Genomic DNA, 14,123 nt, shown 5'->3' with positions numbered 1-14,123 from the left:
CAATTGGCGCTGTACGAGCTTCGAGATTTCACCGCAAAGAACGCCACTTGTCCAAATGGCGCTGTTTTTCATTTTTCAGGAGCCGACGAATCATAACAAAAGGCTTAAGTTTATTTGAATGTAAAAGACTTATTGCTATAGACAAGGCTCCCGACGATGACGTAGATTGGTTCACCCACGGGTGAGTGAAGATGCGCCGAGGGCTGTGTACAGGATACGTGAACGCTATGGCAAGAAATAGGTCCGAAAAGATTTCGTAGATCCGAATAATATTCCTCTACACGAAGATCCGCACAGATTTCTTCGATTCGATGATCCAGAGAGAGCCTCCTGATCATTTCTATATTCTCAGAATACTTCTTTATTCCCTAAACTGGCAAATTCAGAACTTTGAAGTTATACGCGGCAACATTACGTAAAAGTTGACTGTTCAAATTTTTCTTTGAACCGAATTTACGCAATTGGTATTCGTGGCAGAAAAAACTGAGGAGCGCGGTGCTCTGAAAAACGTTTTCTTGGTCGAACCGATTTGTCAAACATGAAATGATGAATTTGGCACAATAAATTGCAGTGATCTTAAACATAATATTCTCTTTGTTATAACATGAAAATTGCTGGGGGGTAAGTGAGCACTGCCAGCGAACGCTAGAGTAATCTTTAAAAAATACAAATATTTTTATTTCTGCACTGTAGGACCAGAAAATGATGCACTCGTTAGAGAATAACTATCTCAGTGCCATCAGGGTCCTGTGACGACGAGGAAAGTAGGTTTGAACCGATGAGAAGTTTCGTACTTTGTGATACAATTCGACGATTAATTGAATCGTGTTTAATTAAATTCCGCGCAAGATGTGAAGAAAGTTGACGAATGAAATGAAGAAAATTTTAGCAACTGGATATTCGCCGATTACTATCTTCCACGTTACGAGATTGCTTCAAGATGTACGAGCCGAAGAACTCCAAATTCTTAAGAAACTATCGCAACGTTCGCGACGATAGATTCGTCGACGTGGAAGGTAAAGTTGTTCAGTGTTCCTATCATTTTACAATAATCTCATTCTTTCGATTCTTCAGATATCACTACGGTTTACAAACATCCGGACCTCGTCTACATCTGCGAATACATAAAGGACCGGTTTTATTTCGCGACGCTAGCCAATGGGCGGAATTATGCGAGAAACACACCGAACATTCACTGTTTCACCACCGACGATGAACTGGTCTACAATAATTTTTACAATGACTTTGGACCGCTCAATCTCGCCTGTCTCTACAAGCGAGTTCAACTTAAATTATTTCATCTTCCCAGCTCGGTGTTTTCCAAACATAAATTTTAATATTTTTTAATATATTTCTTTTCAGTGAAGTTATCTACATCGATTGCAACAAACAAGAGTTAAATGCAAGCTTTCTTTCTTAATAATTTCATGAAAATAGTACATATACGTCCTAAAATTCTTGTAACATTGTTATTGTTTTAAATTTCGCCTGTCCTTTTTAATATGAAATGCGTACAATCCGCAATCTAGTAATGTAATTCAAATGAACAAGATCTGAAATTTGCACGTTTTTATACATAAATTTATAACAGATATTGCTGCATGGTGAAGAAGAAGCTGCAGAGCCCATCTAACAAGCACAATCAAATAGTGCACTATACTTCGCAAAGAGAAGATAAGAGAGCGAACGCTGCTTATTTGGCAGCTTCGTATGCTGTGTTGTACTTGAACAAAAGCCCCAAGGAGGCTTACAACATTCTCTTCATTGGTAGTGATTTAGCAATAGCACCGTTCCAAGACGCTTCAATGGGCTCTTCTATTTACCACATCCACATACTCGGTAAGAGTACCATCCAGATGTTAAGAGGAGAATGCTCCCAAAAATTTGTTCTGCAAACATTTATTTTTAGATTGTTTAAACGCACTCCAAATGGCATCCTCTTTTGGGTTTTTTTATTTCGACGACTTCGATCTCTTCGAATACGAAAAGTACGAGGACATGAGGAATGGTAACATAAACTGGTTGGTACCGCAGAAGTTCCTGGCATTTGTGGGTCCCAGTACCGAACCGGGAACCCCATACCATCCCCCTGAATGTTACATCGATTTCTTTTTACAAAATGGAGTCACCGCTGTGGTTAGATTGAACAAGAAAGTATACGATGCATCGAGGTATTCTCCATTTCTCTATTAATTTCATCTACAAGTTAATAAAGTGAAAGTATAATAATATTTTTTTAAATAGGTTCACGACTGCAGGCATTTCTCACTATGACATGTTCATGCCAGACGGCACCGTTCCACCAAAAAGGGTTCTACATCAATTCCTTACGCTGAGCGAAAACACCACCGGACCGATAGCAGTCCACTGTAAGGTAATTGACGAGAGTCCCATTTTGCAGATAGCCTCCTCGTGTTCGCCAGATTAATTTTGTTGCTTATACGTCGGTATCGCAGGCTGGACTCGGCAGAACTGGTTCCCTAATTGCGGCCTACTTGATAAAACATTACAAAATGTCTGCAAGAGAAGCCATCGCTTGGATAAGGATTTGTCGACCCGGTTCTGTTATCGGGCATCAGCAAACGTGGCTGGAGAATGTGGAGAAAAATTTGTTGATCGCTGGCGAACAGTACAAGTAAACGAAAAGATTTATCTGTGCAATATTAAGCGAAATTAAATTTATTTTATGCTTGAAGTGTTCTAATTGAATGATCTGTAAACATAAACTTAATAATAGTCTGCGGAAAACAGACTACATTCAAGTACTATAATGTTTTTGTTACAGATTAAAGTATTTTGGTAATATGCACCACAAAAGAGGAATATATTCAATGTTGGACAAGATAGAAAGAAACAAACATGGATTACCGCGGATTGAAGGCACAGGTGACCAATTTCTATTTGTACTATAAATAGACATAAAAAGTATTTTCCAACATTTTAGAGCCAACGAGATACGACGATGCGCCTCCAGAAAAATCGACCAAGGCAAAATTCACTCGAATTCTAGGTACATATGTTCTCGCCATAATAACAATTCTACGTTGTTCTCTTTTAACAGAGTATTTACAAGCAGAAGATCAATATAACTATATAATTATATCGAATATAATTATACAAGTCGCTGTAACAATATTAATATAATATTATAATTAATATAATTATAATATTATTATAATTATAACAATATAACAATATAACTATTCAATTTAGAACGCACCTTATCGCTCATTTCTCAAAATTACGGTAGTTTTGCTTGTAAAACGTTTAAAAATATTCATGTACGTGCCAAATATCGATCGATATATCGTTGACTACGTGCGCAGCCAAATTCAAATTGAAAATCTATCTGCTAGATGCGTGCGCATCTCTTTCTGGAAACGACCGTTTGAATAGGAAACTATCTAAATCCACTATTGTAATTTTCTCCCACTGATTTTTGAATTATGCACTGGGTGAATCTTAAATCCGCATGAGTAGCGAATAAATAGATGCCCATAAACAATTCAATCATTCATCTGTTTTTTCCAGCCTTAACATGTAGTAGTTGAAAATTGCATTACCATATTACCTATACCAAATTTGGTGAAGTCCTCCGAGCTCTAAACAGATAAAAGTAACAACATACTGAATCTTCATTTCGTAGGTTTCGTTTCGTTAAATAATTGATTTCAATTTTGTAATTAGTGGTATAGTGGTAAACGCATTGAGTATGATCTTGGGAAATGATTTTTCGTTACGTTTTTATTGCAGGAAGATTAAGGAACATTCGAGGAGCAGATGATTCGGAAAGGGAATCACAAAGTACACGCAGCATGACACAAGGAGACCGATTGAACGCGATCAAAATGAGCAGATACAAGCAGCCTCGAAGTTCGGAGTCACAGAAGAATTGCCAGACCTACGAGCAAGATGGTGCCCGAAGCCCACATAAAAGGAAATAAAACAGGTAAACGATGAACAAAAATTTTCTGTTTTATTGCGTTCGAAAACACGACCGAAACGAATATTATCGGCACACAATCGATCGTCCTCGATTTGTCAGCAGAACGATCTTCCTCAAAAGTAATTACGTACATCGAAGGATTGTCGAAGTCAGATATCGCGGCAAGAGAAAAATGATTCAATAGAAAAATGGTTTTACACGATTTTTTATAGTCCATTCGATACAAAATGATTTCTTTTTCTCGTATAAAGTAAATAGAGAGACTTCTCTGGGAGATCTGCTCGAAGTCTGTATATAGAGAACGCAATTTCCGAACGTTTCACTGATTCAACATTGATTTTCTTTATTCTCACCGATGTCTGCATCGGTGATCGCAACGCACAAAAATTCTATTACTCTATATACTCGCTCGGAGATCATTTCCACGCAAAAATAGCTCGACGTAGCGTTGACAAAATAGGAGGTATTCGAAACAGAATTTGAGAAACAAGGACAGTCACGTTTGTTTTGCTTTAAACACTGTCCGCGTCTCCCAAATTGTCTATAGCCTAAACAATTATGCATCGATTAACACTTTGTTTTTAGTTGTTTCCTCGTTTCCCGCTCAGTGGATAGACGCAATGAGATCAATTCGTTTTCGAATTCGAATTCGAATAAACATTTTCAATGAGAGAGGCGCAGAATTCGAACAAAAATTTTATAAAAATTCAAAACGAGAGACATACATGCTCGATATTTCCCTAGCCCGAAGTGAACAAGACAATAAAGCAGTCGCAATGTCTGTGCGATTTTCAAAAGTGTTAATCAAAGTAATCATATATATATCGTACAATATTTCACGTGTCCATTGAAATGGTCTTCGTTATTATATTTCACGATTATTATTCGTTACAGATCTTATAATCACTGTAGATTATATCAATTATATCGAGGTTTACACGATACATAAAACATAGCTCTGTTCTCGCGTACCCTATATACAGTTTACTGGGAACAACTCGGAATATAGGGTATCTTTATACGATTGTGCAATTTAACATCCAAGTGAATCGAAATTCGTAGAAAAAAGAAACGAAAAACGAACTTTCCGTTAGTCGCTGGATCGCGTCAGATTTACAGAGGAATCCATTGTTACATTTAAATACTAAAAAACACTAATGATCTAACCGGGCTCTGCGTTATACATTCATACCGCAATATTTACCTAACTGCACAGAGAGAAATATAAGAAAAGTATATTATCAACTAAATATTCATCTCCTTTTCTTAATTGTTTTTGTTATTTTTCTTTTTTTGCGTTTTTCTTATCTGAGTGTGTGTACGTATGTATGTACGTATGTGTGTTAATGCAAACAAGAGTAGTCAATGTAATTTGTCAAATCTTAAAGTCTGTCGTATCACAATGTTCAAGAGTGTACATAGATAGGAGTGTAAAAAACAGGCCATCTCTGTTTTAATTCCTCTTGCACAAAACATACGTTTTTATTTTCCGGTTAGCAGATAATTTGCGTCGTACTTCTTTTTTTAAAAGAGAAGTCATTGCTATCTTAAGAAATTATCGTATAGTATATTCAGAATACTATAATTCACAATTCTGTACAGAGACTGTCTCCAGGTTGGTACCAACACGGTCTCCAACACCCGAACGCTGTGATTTTCTGGTTGTTCCGTTCATTTTATTTGTTTTGTTGCTTGTTACCTGGTAGCATACGTTACAAAATTTCCATTTATGAAACACGGGTATCTTCAGTTTTTTCGCGCTTGCACTAAGCACATTATTATAATTTTACGATCATTGAATCGTTATTGTTGTTATTAGTCGCGGTAGACTCATCAACTATCAAAAGTCTTATTATCCTGTAGAACTACTTCCCTCTTTCTTCCTCTCCCTTTTTTTTTGTTCTTTTCAATTTATCGAGCTCAAATGTTACAGTATTGATCGCTCACACAAAACCACTTTTTTTTGTCAGCTATATTTAATACTTATAACCAAAAGATAAAAACGGTATATTAAATATGATATTATCGAATATTGCGGACACTTGTACCCTTTAGTTGATGTTCTTTTTGCTTTTCTCACGCGCTTTTTTCTCTCCTTTTTATTTTCCCCAGGTGGATACAATCCAAGGAAGAATGTAAAATATTTATAAGCAACAATACATGATATTCAAACTGATATCGCCTGGTTCCTGAGCTTCGCGCTGCATCGCCTTTCCTCAGCAATCGATAAAATCGTTTAACTGGTTTCCTAACATCCTCGTACATGCATTTAACGTTACAATTACTGTTACAAAAGCTGCGTCGCTATCTGACAACGTGTTGCTCTTATCACTTCCCACGCAGCCTTTTAGAGTAACTGTTATTCTGCGATTGCCAACGTTAGAATCTTTCTATTTCATTTTACATGTTTGCTTTGTTTTTTTTTTGCTGCATCTTTCCAACGCCATTTCTTTCTGTTAGCTCTTCACAGAGCACTCGATAATGCACCACGTTGCACGAATGATCAAGGTCACGCGGCTCTGTACAAAGTTACGCTTGCGATGTGCTGATTCGCCATGACTTCGACGATTGCATCGCGGATCCCGTAACAAAACGTGCATCCGAACGGATTTGTTGTGTTCGTCGAAGACGCTCGATTCAGGACCACTGGTCTTGCACTCGCCTTCAGTTGCTCACTTATTCTATCCCATTTGGTGTAGGCAGTGATCTGAAAAACAAACACTAATTAACACTTCTTTTTTATCTCAGGTGTCACGCTTAGGTAGTAATTTGGATGCTGTAATTGTGATGTGAGCATGTAGAAAGTCAGAAAAATATAATTTATAACATTCTTTCTGGTTGATCTCGAATGATAAAATAGTGCACATGATAAGAGAGTAGAAGTCAAATAAATTCGATGTCTCACCATAACTGGAGAAGGGGAAACATCAATAAGCTTTCCCGATTCAGTGGAATTACTCTCTGGTGGCAAGGAAAGTGAAAATTCACAACGGTGATACATATTAAAGTTATAATGTCCCGGATAATTCGTATGTAAAACAAATTTTTTAACACACTGAGTTTTCGCATCAAATAAAACGTCCTGGAAATGTGACATATTAGAAACGTTCTGTTCCCATTATACAGAAGATAGATGTTTCTTGTTGGAACTTACCAATCCTAAGGTAAAATAATTATAGAAAAAATCAGATCGTCTTATTTTATCGCGTTTGTGCGCATGTGGACTGTGAATCCGCATTTTGTCCTCTGCTTTGAAGAACACACGTGACGGTGCGCCTAAGGCGCTCAACACATCTTCACAGGTATCGCCAAATAATACCTGAAAACGCAGAATATTTGCAACTGCTCGTTTCATTCATCTAGCCGAATTATGATAGACTACCTCCTTGGTCAAGCAGTGTTTCTTCGGCTCCAGTAATACCCTGGTAACAGAACTGCCTTCTGTGAAGAGATGCAGCCTAAGACCTCGGGTACGAGTCTTATCTCGCATAACGTCTGCCTTCTCCAGATATAGATTGTTATGATAACATACCTACCAAAAAATAGATGGATGATATTGAAGTTGTTATGACTAATGTGCACCTTAGATCACAACACTAACAAACAATAATTACAAGTGGTAGGGGAGGTGGTGGTGTCTTTAGATTATGCTCGTCACTTCCACTTCCAGCAGCCATGTTACCAACATATATAGCCGTTTTAGCGACAAGAGGGGAAGTTCCATTTGGAAATTGTAATGACCCAAGTCCATGAGCATACCCAGGCTGAAACTTTGAGTCGATAGGGAAGTAAAATGACAACCCTCGGAAGTTTAAAACAAACACCTACAAACAGAACACATATTGTCAAGCGATAAGTAAATTGTCTGATATTCTCTGATTAATTAATAACATGGAGACGTTGTACCTGTTTATCACTATCGTATACGCCAGGATGGGTAGCCCCAAACGAATGCTCAATCTGTTCGATAGATGGCAATACCTCTGGTGAGTTGAATGGTAGACCACAGTACTTAAGTTTCACTAGCTTCATATTATAAATTTCAATTATTTTTAATCTTTGTACTACTGGGTCAAATATAAGCCGAACGCCGTCGTGAGGTAAATTTATCACTAAGTCTACATCTAAAGGATTCTGAAAATCAGACCAATGCGTAAGAGTAATTGATAGACCTCTGCGAGGGGTCTTCGGATTAATTTACATAAACGTATATACTTACACTATCGCTATAAAGTACTTGTACTCCCCTTATAATGCCCACTTGGGATTGTATTATTGACACAGACTGGGAAAAATGCATACCTAGAATGACAACCAAAGTGAGAAAAAAAGGATGGTCCGACAAGTGTGCGGTGTGAACGTATGTCCAACAACAATTTCATTTCTGCCAGTTACGCATTATTCCATATTAAATACGCATAAATAAACTGCTGGCATGACTAATCGACTCTCGACGGAACGTTTCTGTATTTTTCAACGGGTGGCACAACCGCGAGCGTCTATTTCTGCTAAATTATCAGTCCAAGAATGGATTCCCACCCCAGAGGAGGCTCAACGAAGTGACGATGGTTGTCAACAATTACATAATGTGCAACAAAATATTTATTAGCGATCTCCATTTTCTTTGTTTACGCGCATACGATTGTCAGCGGAGGTGTTTACAAATAGAACTGAATTACGGTTGTGCGAGTGTACGAACTCGTTGGTGTACGACAGCCAGCATCAATAAAGACGTACTACGGGCCAAAGAGACGCCCGTGGGATTTCGTTGATCATTTCGTGGTCCCGCGGATCGATTCGGATCAAGATTGACACGTTTGAAAATTACGCGTAATACGGAATAGGCCGCGATACATTATGAGTGGTTTCGTCACTTGCCTAAAATAAATTCCCACTGGTCGCAGCCGAGGGATCTCTCGGGCACCACCTCCAGCTCCAACATTCTACAGACTTCCCCCTGGGTTGGATTTACTTAAACAAGGTAGAACGGCACGCACAACGCGTCTCCAACTACCATGAGAACTGCGTGTTGCCCCTTTGTCTACGTATCGCACTGTTACTAATCACCAGATAGCCATATTGCTTCCCAAACAATAAGCCTCGACGCACTGCTCACGGCTGGCAAACTGTCACCCGAACAGCTGATACGTACCGCGGAACATGTAAAATCAAACCATATTACCGACCAACCAAACTGGCCATTTTGTTCACACGACAAACTTCGCTGCAACTTTGCTAGATGGCGCTGGATACCCGCATCATAATGGTCTCGATTGAACAAGTCGTCGCTCCACTCTGCCGAATTTGTAATTCCAAAAGTATCAGAAACATTTTCAATTTCTCATAAAAATTGTAAGAATATAATCTTCATGTAATACAATGTTTATTACAGTAGATATAGAAACAAGTGAACGAACTATTAAATTTCATACAAATTTTGTAATTTGAAATTTTATCTCTTGTTTTCAGGATAGCGCTTGTTAGGAACATTCTGCTAGACGAGCAGTGCTGAGGCGTTTTTGACCCGTTTCATTTGTAAAAGAGAAAAAAAGGTTAGTTTGCAATTGATGGAATGAAAATTCTGACATGGGCCAGATGTGTACCGGCCTTAAGGCGGAGACAAAAATAATCGAAAATATATACAAAAATCACTTACAGGCAAAAAATATACAGGGTGTCCCAAAAGTATAGTATTTCCGAGAAATAAGGGGTTCCTGAGATCATTTGAAGCAACTTTTTCCTTAATGAAAATGTAATCCGCGGATTTATTTACGGATTATTAACGAAAAATCAATTTTCCAATGAGTGACCAATGAGAGGCGAGCGCAGTTCCATTCATTAGCTCGGCCGCCTCACGCCAGGAGAGATATCCGCCTCTCATTGGTCGCTGTTTTTTGTTAATAACTCGTAAATAAAGCCGCGGATTGCATTTTCGCTAAAGGAAAAGTCACTTCAAATGGCCTCAGCAGCCCCTCATTTCTTGAAATATAATTTTATAATAATTATTTATACCATAATTTTGGAACACCCTGTATGAGCATATATACAAACATATACAAAAACACACGCACTGCGGTGGATAAATAGCGATCAAAGAGCAAATGATGAAAACAATATCTTTTTCTAATCAGAATATAAATATGCATGAAGAAACTAGTGGACTTTGATGAAGATACTTTTTTTTTTATTTGAAATGAAGATATACTAGTGAGGCAAGAGAATCGCCAGACGTCAGGACTTTTTTAATGGAACAATTTGATAAACAAACAATAGGCAGTTGAAATTGTCTCGTATTTCAACTAACAGGGAAAAGGGGAAAATCGTATAACAATGGCAACGATAATACTGCTCATTATTGCGAGGGTTAAAGATCATAGATAATCGTCTGTCTGGCTTTCTGCCCAAGCGTCGCGGGGGTCCTTTAATCAGGAATATGTGAGGCAACTGTCTGATGAGATGAAAAACTGCGAGATCGATTTGGAAATCATGCTAGATCCTAAAATAAACCTGCCAAAAATCACAAAATCGACAAGAATCAATTTTGCATGCTATTTCTGACGGGAATTCTTATCGTTATTTGTCAAACGAAATAGTAGATAAAAGTAATCAAGTTATCTAACAGCTGAAAACGAGACTAAAATTTACAATATATATATATATATATCGATTTCACACTGAATAAATATTGATTTTTAAATTAATATTATATTAATTACTGTTATATTTCCTCCAGGGTTGAAGATGAAGGAGTGATATTCAGAATGGAATCGTTGCTGCTGAGGAGGGATGAAGATCCGAGGAAAACAAATTGGCCAAGAGAGTGGCTTGAATCGATAAAATAATGGTATTGACTAAAATAGTCTCGCCTTATGAAATCGTTGTTGATATATACAAATCGCGCCGCCGTGCCTACTCACATTATGCAATCAATAATGATAACCGCATCGTCGAACATACAGTCGAGCCTCCAGATACGTCAAACACGCGCAACTCTAGTTGATTGTTGCGTGTGCGTCGCAACTATTTGTGCAGAGGGTATTTGCAAAGCTTGCAGACATTGGGTCGACATTATAGATAATCCAAACGCGAAGAAAAAAAAGTCAAGAAGCGGCAAATTAACTTGAATCGATTGGCGTGATCGTTGATCAGGACAAAATCCACAGATCCAAATTTTAACGCTAATAAATTCAAAGGGTTCGGGTTTACATACGATGATATACAAGTTTTCGATCATTATCACGGAATGTATTCTTTCCAAGAAACTGGATACCACGATGACATTTGACACCTTTGCTGAAACAAATTCATGGGATTACCCGAAATATCAGAGTAGAAAAAAATAAGCGATAACGTGGCCCAATGACTTCGTGAACCAACGAGTTAAAAAAAATATGCGGCATCCATGCTATCGATCATCGGTGAAAATAATAATAAAAGTTTCTGTTCAGCGATTTGAGAACAGTTTCTTTAAACAAAATTTGAATCAGTAAAGAAACGCAATAAGACAAATGTGCGCTGCTGTATAAATTCATGATTAAGAAAACTATACTTTCCACCGAGACAAATCATTTTACACGTAGAATTTTGTTTAAATAATCCAACATCGATTTATTATTACACGGGATTCGAAATTGTTTAGACGAAGACACTCGTGGACATTTTGAAACACCAAACTGTTATCTGTTTAGGAGAAATCTCGGCAGATTTTTCACGTTGTATTTTATCGTCTGCAACGCAGTCGCGCCGGATATCATTGTAATTAAATGCCAGGGGTAATGAAAAATGGTAAACGCTGATAAATCCGTCAGGGAACATTGCCTTGGACTAGACACGAATAAATTGCCACAATGTACTTAGGAACAACCGATCTCTGCACACAAACAGCAACTTAGAAAGTTAATCTTTCTGTGCAATCTCTTCATGTGAAGCAATTTTCTTTATGTGCTTCATCCAAGCACATAAATTAAGATTGCAAAATTCAAATTTTCGGAAGAAACAAAAGAATTAAAATATTTGCAATATTTGCAATATTCTGCGACGCAGATTGAAAATTGGTGCAAAAACATTTTATCAGGGTCACGAGAAACATCGGCAACTGTAATTGAGTCAGTTACTTGAATTATGTTTTAACACGAACTGAGTATGAAATAAATATTTAGGAATTAATTAAAATTTATCAAATACTTTTGATTGCTGGATCAAATCGGAAGAAACTGTCTGTCAAGAAATGTTCGAGCGGATCGCAGAAATTTTCCAGGAAATTAATCACTACGATTAAAGACAAACGACTCTGGACCCCAAACAAAGTTCGAAGATCTCGAACCGCGAGAGATCTCGATGAACAATAAAATTGTATGAGTTGCGTATTGACCAACTTAGATCAAAGTACAATATGCGAACACACAGTTTCTTCCTCTGAGCAATCACGTCTCAACAATTTACGCTTTTTTACTCGTCGTGTTTGCAAGCGAATTTCTGTGCCTTAATAATTGCGAACGTTAGATAATTCATTATTGATATCACCAGGATTTTCACTGTCAGATACTGCACTTATTTCGAGAATCGTTATCGTCGATTTGCAAACGGAAAGATATTGTTCTTTAATGCTATTGAATTAACGCGATAACGTTTTTTTGGCGATTTTCTCATGCTCGGAGCTGCATCATGATTGAAACTTAGCTTTGGAAAATTTACGTGAACAGAGTCATTATTAAGGAATCAAACAGTCGCAATTTATCCAAAAAAATTTTTGTTTTGCATAAAGATCCGCACGGTCCAATCATAGAATGTTGGACAATCTCGATCATCGTGCTCGAAATTCTACTGCAATGCACTTACGGATCTCATTACACCGCAGCTTACAACAATGCATCTCGTCAATGAAATCCGCTACTGGCCTGGTCCGTGGTTCACTGTCTAGCTGCGATAATTTACGGATCCCACATTTCTCGGAATAAGGACGGATCGATGAGCCTATTCGAATGACTTGCGAAAGAACTGCACCACCTCAGAATGCAAATAGTTACATCAATAACATTTAATGGTTAATATCGGTTACATTTTATTTCATCTCCGAGAAAATCGATTTACATACATACCTAACCAGGCATCATCGAAAAGATTAAAAAACAGTTGGTCTCTTATCTCCTCCGATATCTGCAAACAATTAATCATGCACGTTGACGATTCAAGTAAAGTACTCCTGAAAAAAATTGCTTGTTCTCTTTATCTTGAAAGAATTGATTCTGTCTCGATGGTGACTTAGGAATTATACTTTGAACTATATGTATAAGTAGGCTCATTGATTAGATATCGACTCCGTTCGATAATGATTGATTCTGAACATTTTTTAACGAATTTGAAAACACTCTCTCGAATTTATAAACTTGAATAGCATCTGCACAATGATCTAGGTCAGCAACCGCTAGAAATAATTATTTTATAACTTCGATCGATATCTGACTAGCTGTTACGTTTCAGGTAGAATCGTCGCAGATATTTCCAAAACACCGACTTCCTGCTGATGTCTTCCTCGCGAACTAACATTCCGCTTCTTGGTATTGTATTATACTACCAACACTTGACCACCTCCATTGTCCTGCGATATTTCCATCAACAACTTTCAAAAGCGGAATTCTTTTCAGCAATGCAAGAGGAAGTAGACAAGCGGTACGCAGAAGAAGAGTACAGTTCTTTGATTACCGATGGATTGACAACAGATTGATGGTGAAATTGGCTCGCGAACGGAAACGCGGTTCCAAGTCATTAATTAGAAAGTACTAACGCCGTGGATTCTGCGCATTTACAGCACTCCTGAAGAAATCTTTTTCCTAGTCTCTACAATTTATTCTACACTTTATCAACGCATAAACATGTTTGCTCGTTAATTCGATGTCCTAACATACACGAATTGCGCTTGTTTATTATTAGGTTGCGTAGTTTATGCATTTGTGATAAAAATGAATAGATGAAATATAAAGCTGTGAAGATATAATAGAAGAGTTTAAGAACATTGTTCTACATATTTTTATTTAATCTCTCTCTTTCTGAACATTTTTATTATGCATAAAAATCCGCAATCTGCTGCTACTTAACTCTTACGTCGACACCTAAGTAGCTGTACTTTTAATTTCACTTGAAAAAGCTGTATATAAACTAGCAACGAACAGGAAATAAC

At 37.5% G+C, this 14,123-nt stretch overlaps 2 protein-coding genes across 9 annotated transcripts; one reads left to right on the top strand and one right to left on the bottom strand.

The window, feature by feature from the left end:
• Positions 1-444: 444 nt before the first annotated feature.
• Positions 445-13,958, top strand: LOC117218649 (dual specificity protein phosphatase CDC14A). 8 transcript variants are annotated; one of them, XR_013035125.1, is made up of 16 exons: positions 446-621; positions 694-764; positions 850-1,016; positions 1,075-1,276; positions 1,592-1,839; positions 1,910-2,171; positions 2,245-2,374; positions 2,457-2,635; positions 2,786-2,886; positions 2,945-3,010; positions 3,754-3,949; positions 9,416-9,498; positions 10,680-10,790; positions 12,804-12,989; positions 13,427-13,503; positions 13,591-13,958. XR_013035125.1 is itself a non-coding variant. In XM_033467196.2 (12 exons), the coding sequence occupies exons 3-11, from the start codon at positions 941-943 to the stop codon at positions 3,942-3,944; spliced, it is 1,455 nt and encodes a 484-aa protein (XP_033323087.2). In that variant the 5' UTR covers positions 446-621; positions 694-764; positions 850-940; the 3' UTR covers positions 3,945-3,949; positions 6,695-7,051. The 8 variants fall into 8 exon arrangements, 2 of the variants coding, with proteins under 2 accessions (XP_033323087.2, XP_076383567.1); XR_013035131.1 differs by lacking the exon at positions 2,945-3,010 and having other exon boundaries at positions 445-621; XR_013035130.1 differs by lacking the exon at positions 13,591-13,958 and having other exon boundaries at positions 13,431-13,573.
• Positions 3,958-9,330, bottom strand: LOC117218650 (PHAF1 protein CG7083). Its single transcript, XM_033467198.2, has 8 exons — positions 8,825-9,330; positions 8,166-8,248; positions 7,853-8,080; positions 7,561-7,770; positions 7,329-7,478; positions 7,101-7,265; positions 6,852-7,028; positions 3,958-6,653 (listed from the first exon to the last, which is right to left on the bottom strand). The coding sequence occupies exons 1-8, from the start codon at positions 8,886-8,888 to the stop codon at positions 6,456-6,458; spliced, it is 1,275 nt and encodes a 424-aa protein (XP_033323089.1). The 5' UTR covers positions 8,889-9,330; the 3' UTR covers positions 3,958-6,455.
• Positions 13,959-14,123: the final 165 nt, after the last annotated feature.

This window comes from Megalopta genalis, chromosome 1 (assembly GCF_051020955.1).
Source record: "Megalopta genalis isolate 19385.01 chromosome 1, iyMegGena1_principal, whole genome shotgun sequence".
Taxonomy (NCBI): Eukaryota; Metazoa; Arthropoda; class Insecta; order Hymenoptera; family Halictidae; genus Megalopta; species Megalopta genalis.
This window is presented reverse-complemented; position numbering and strand designations above follow the sequence as displayed.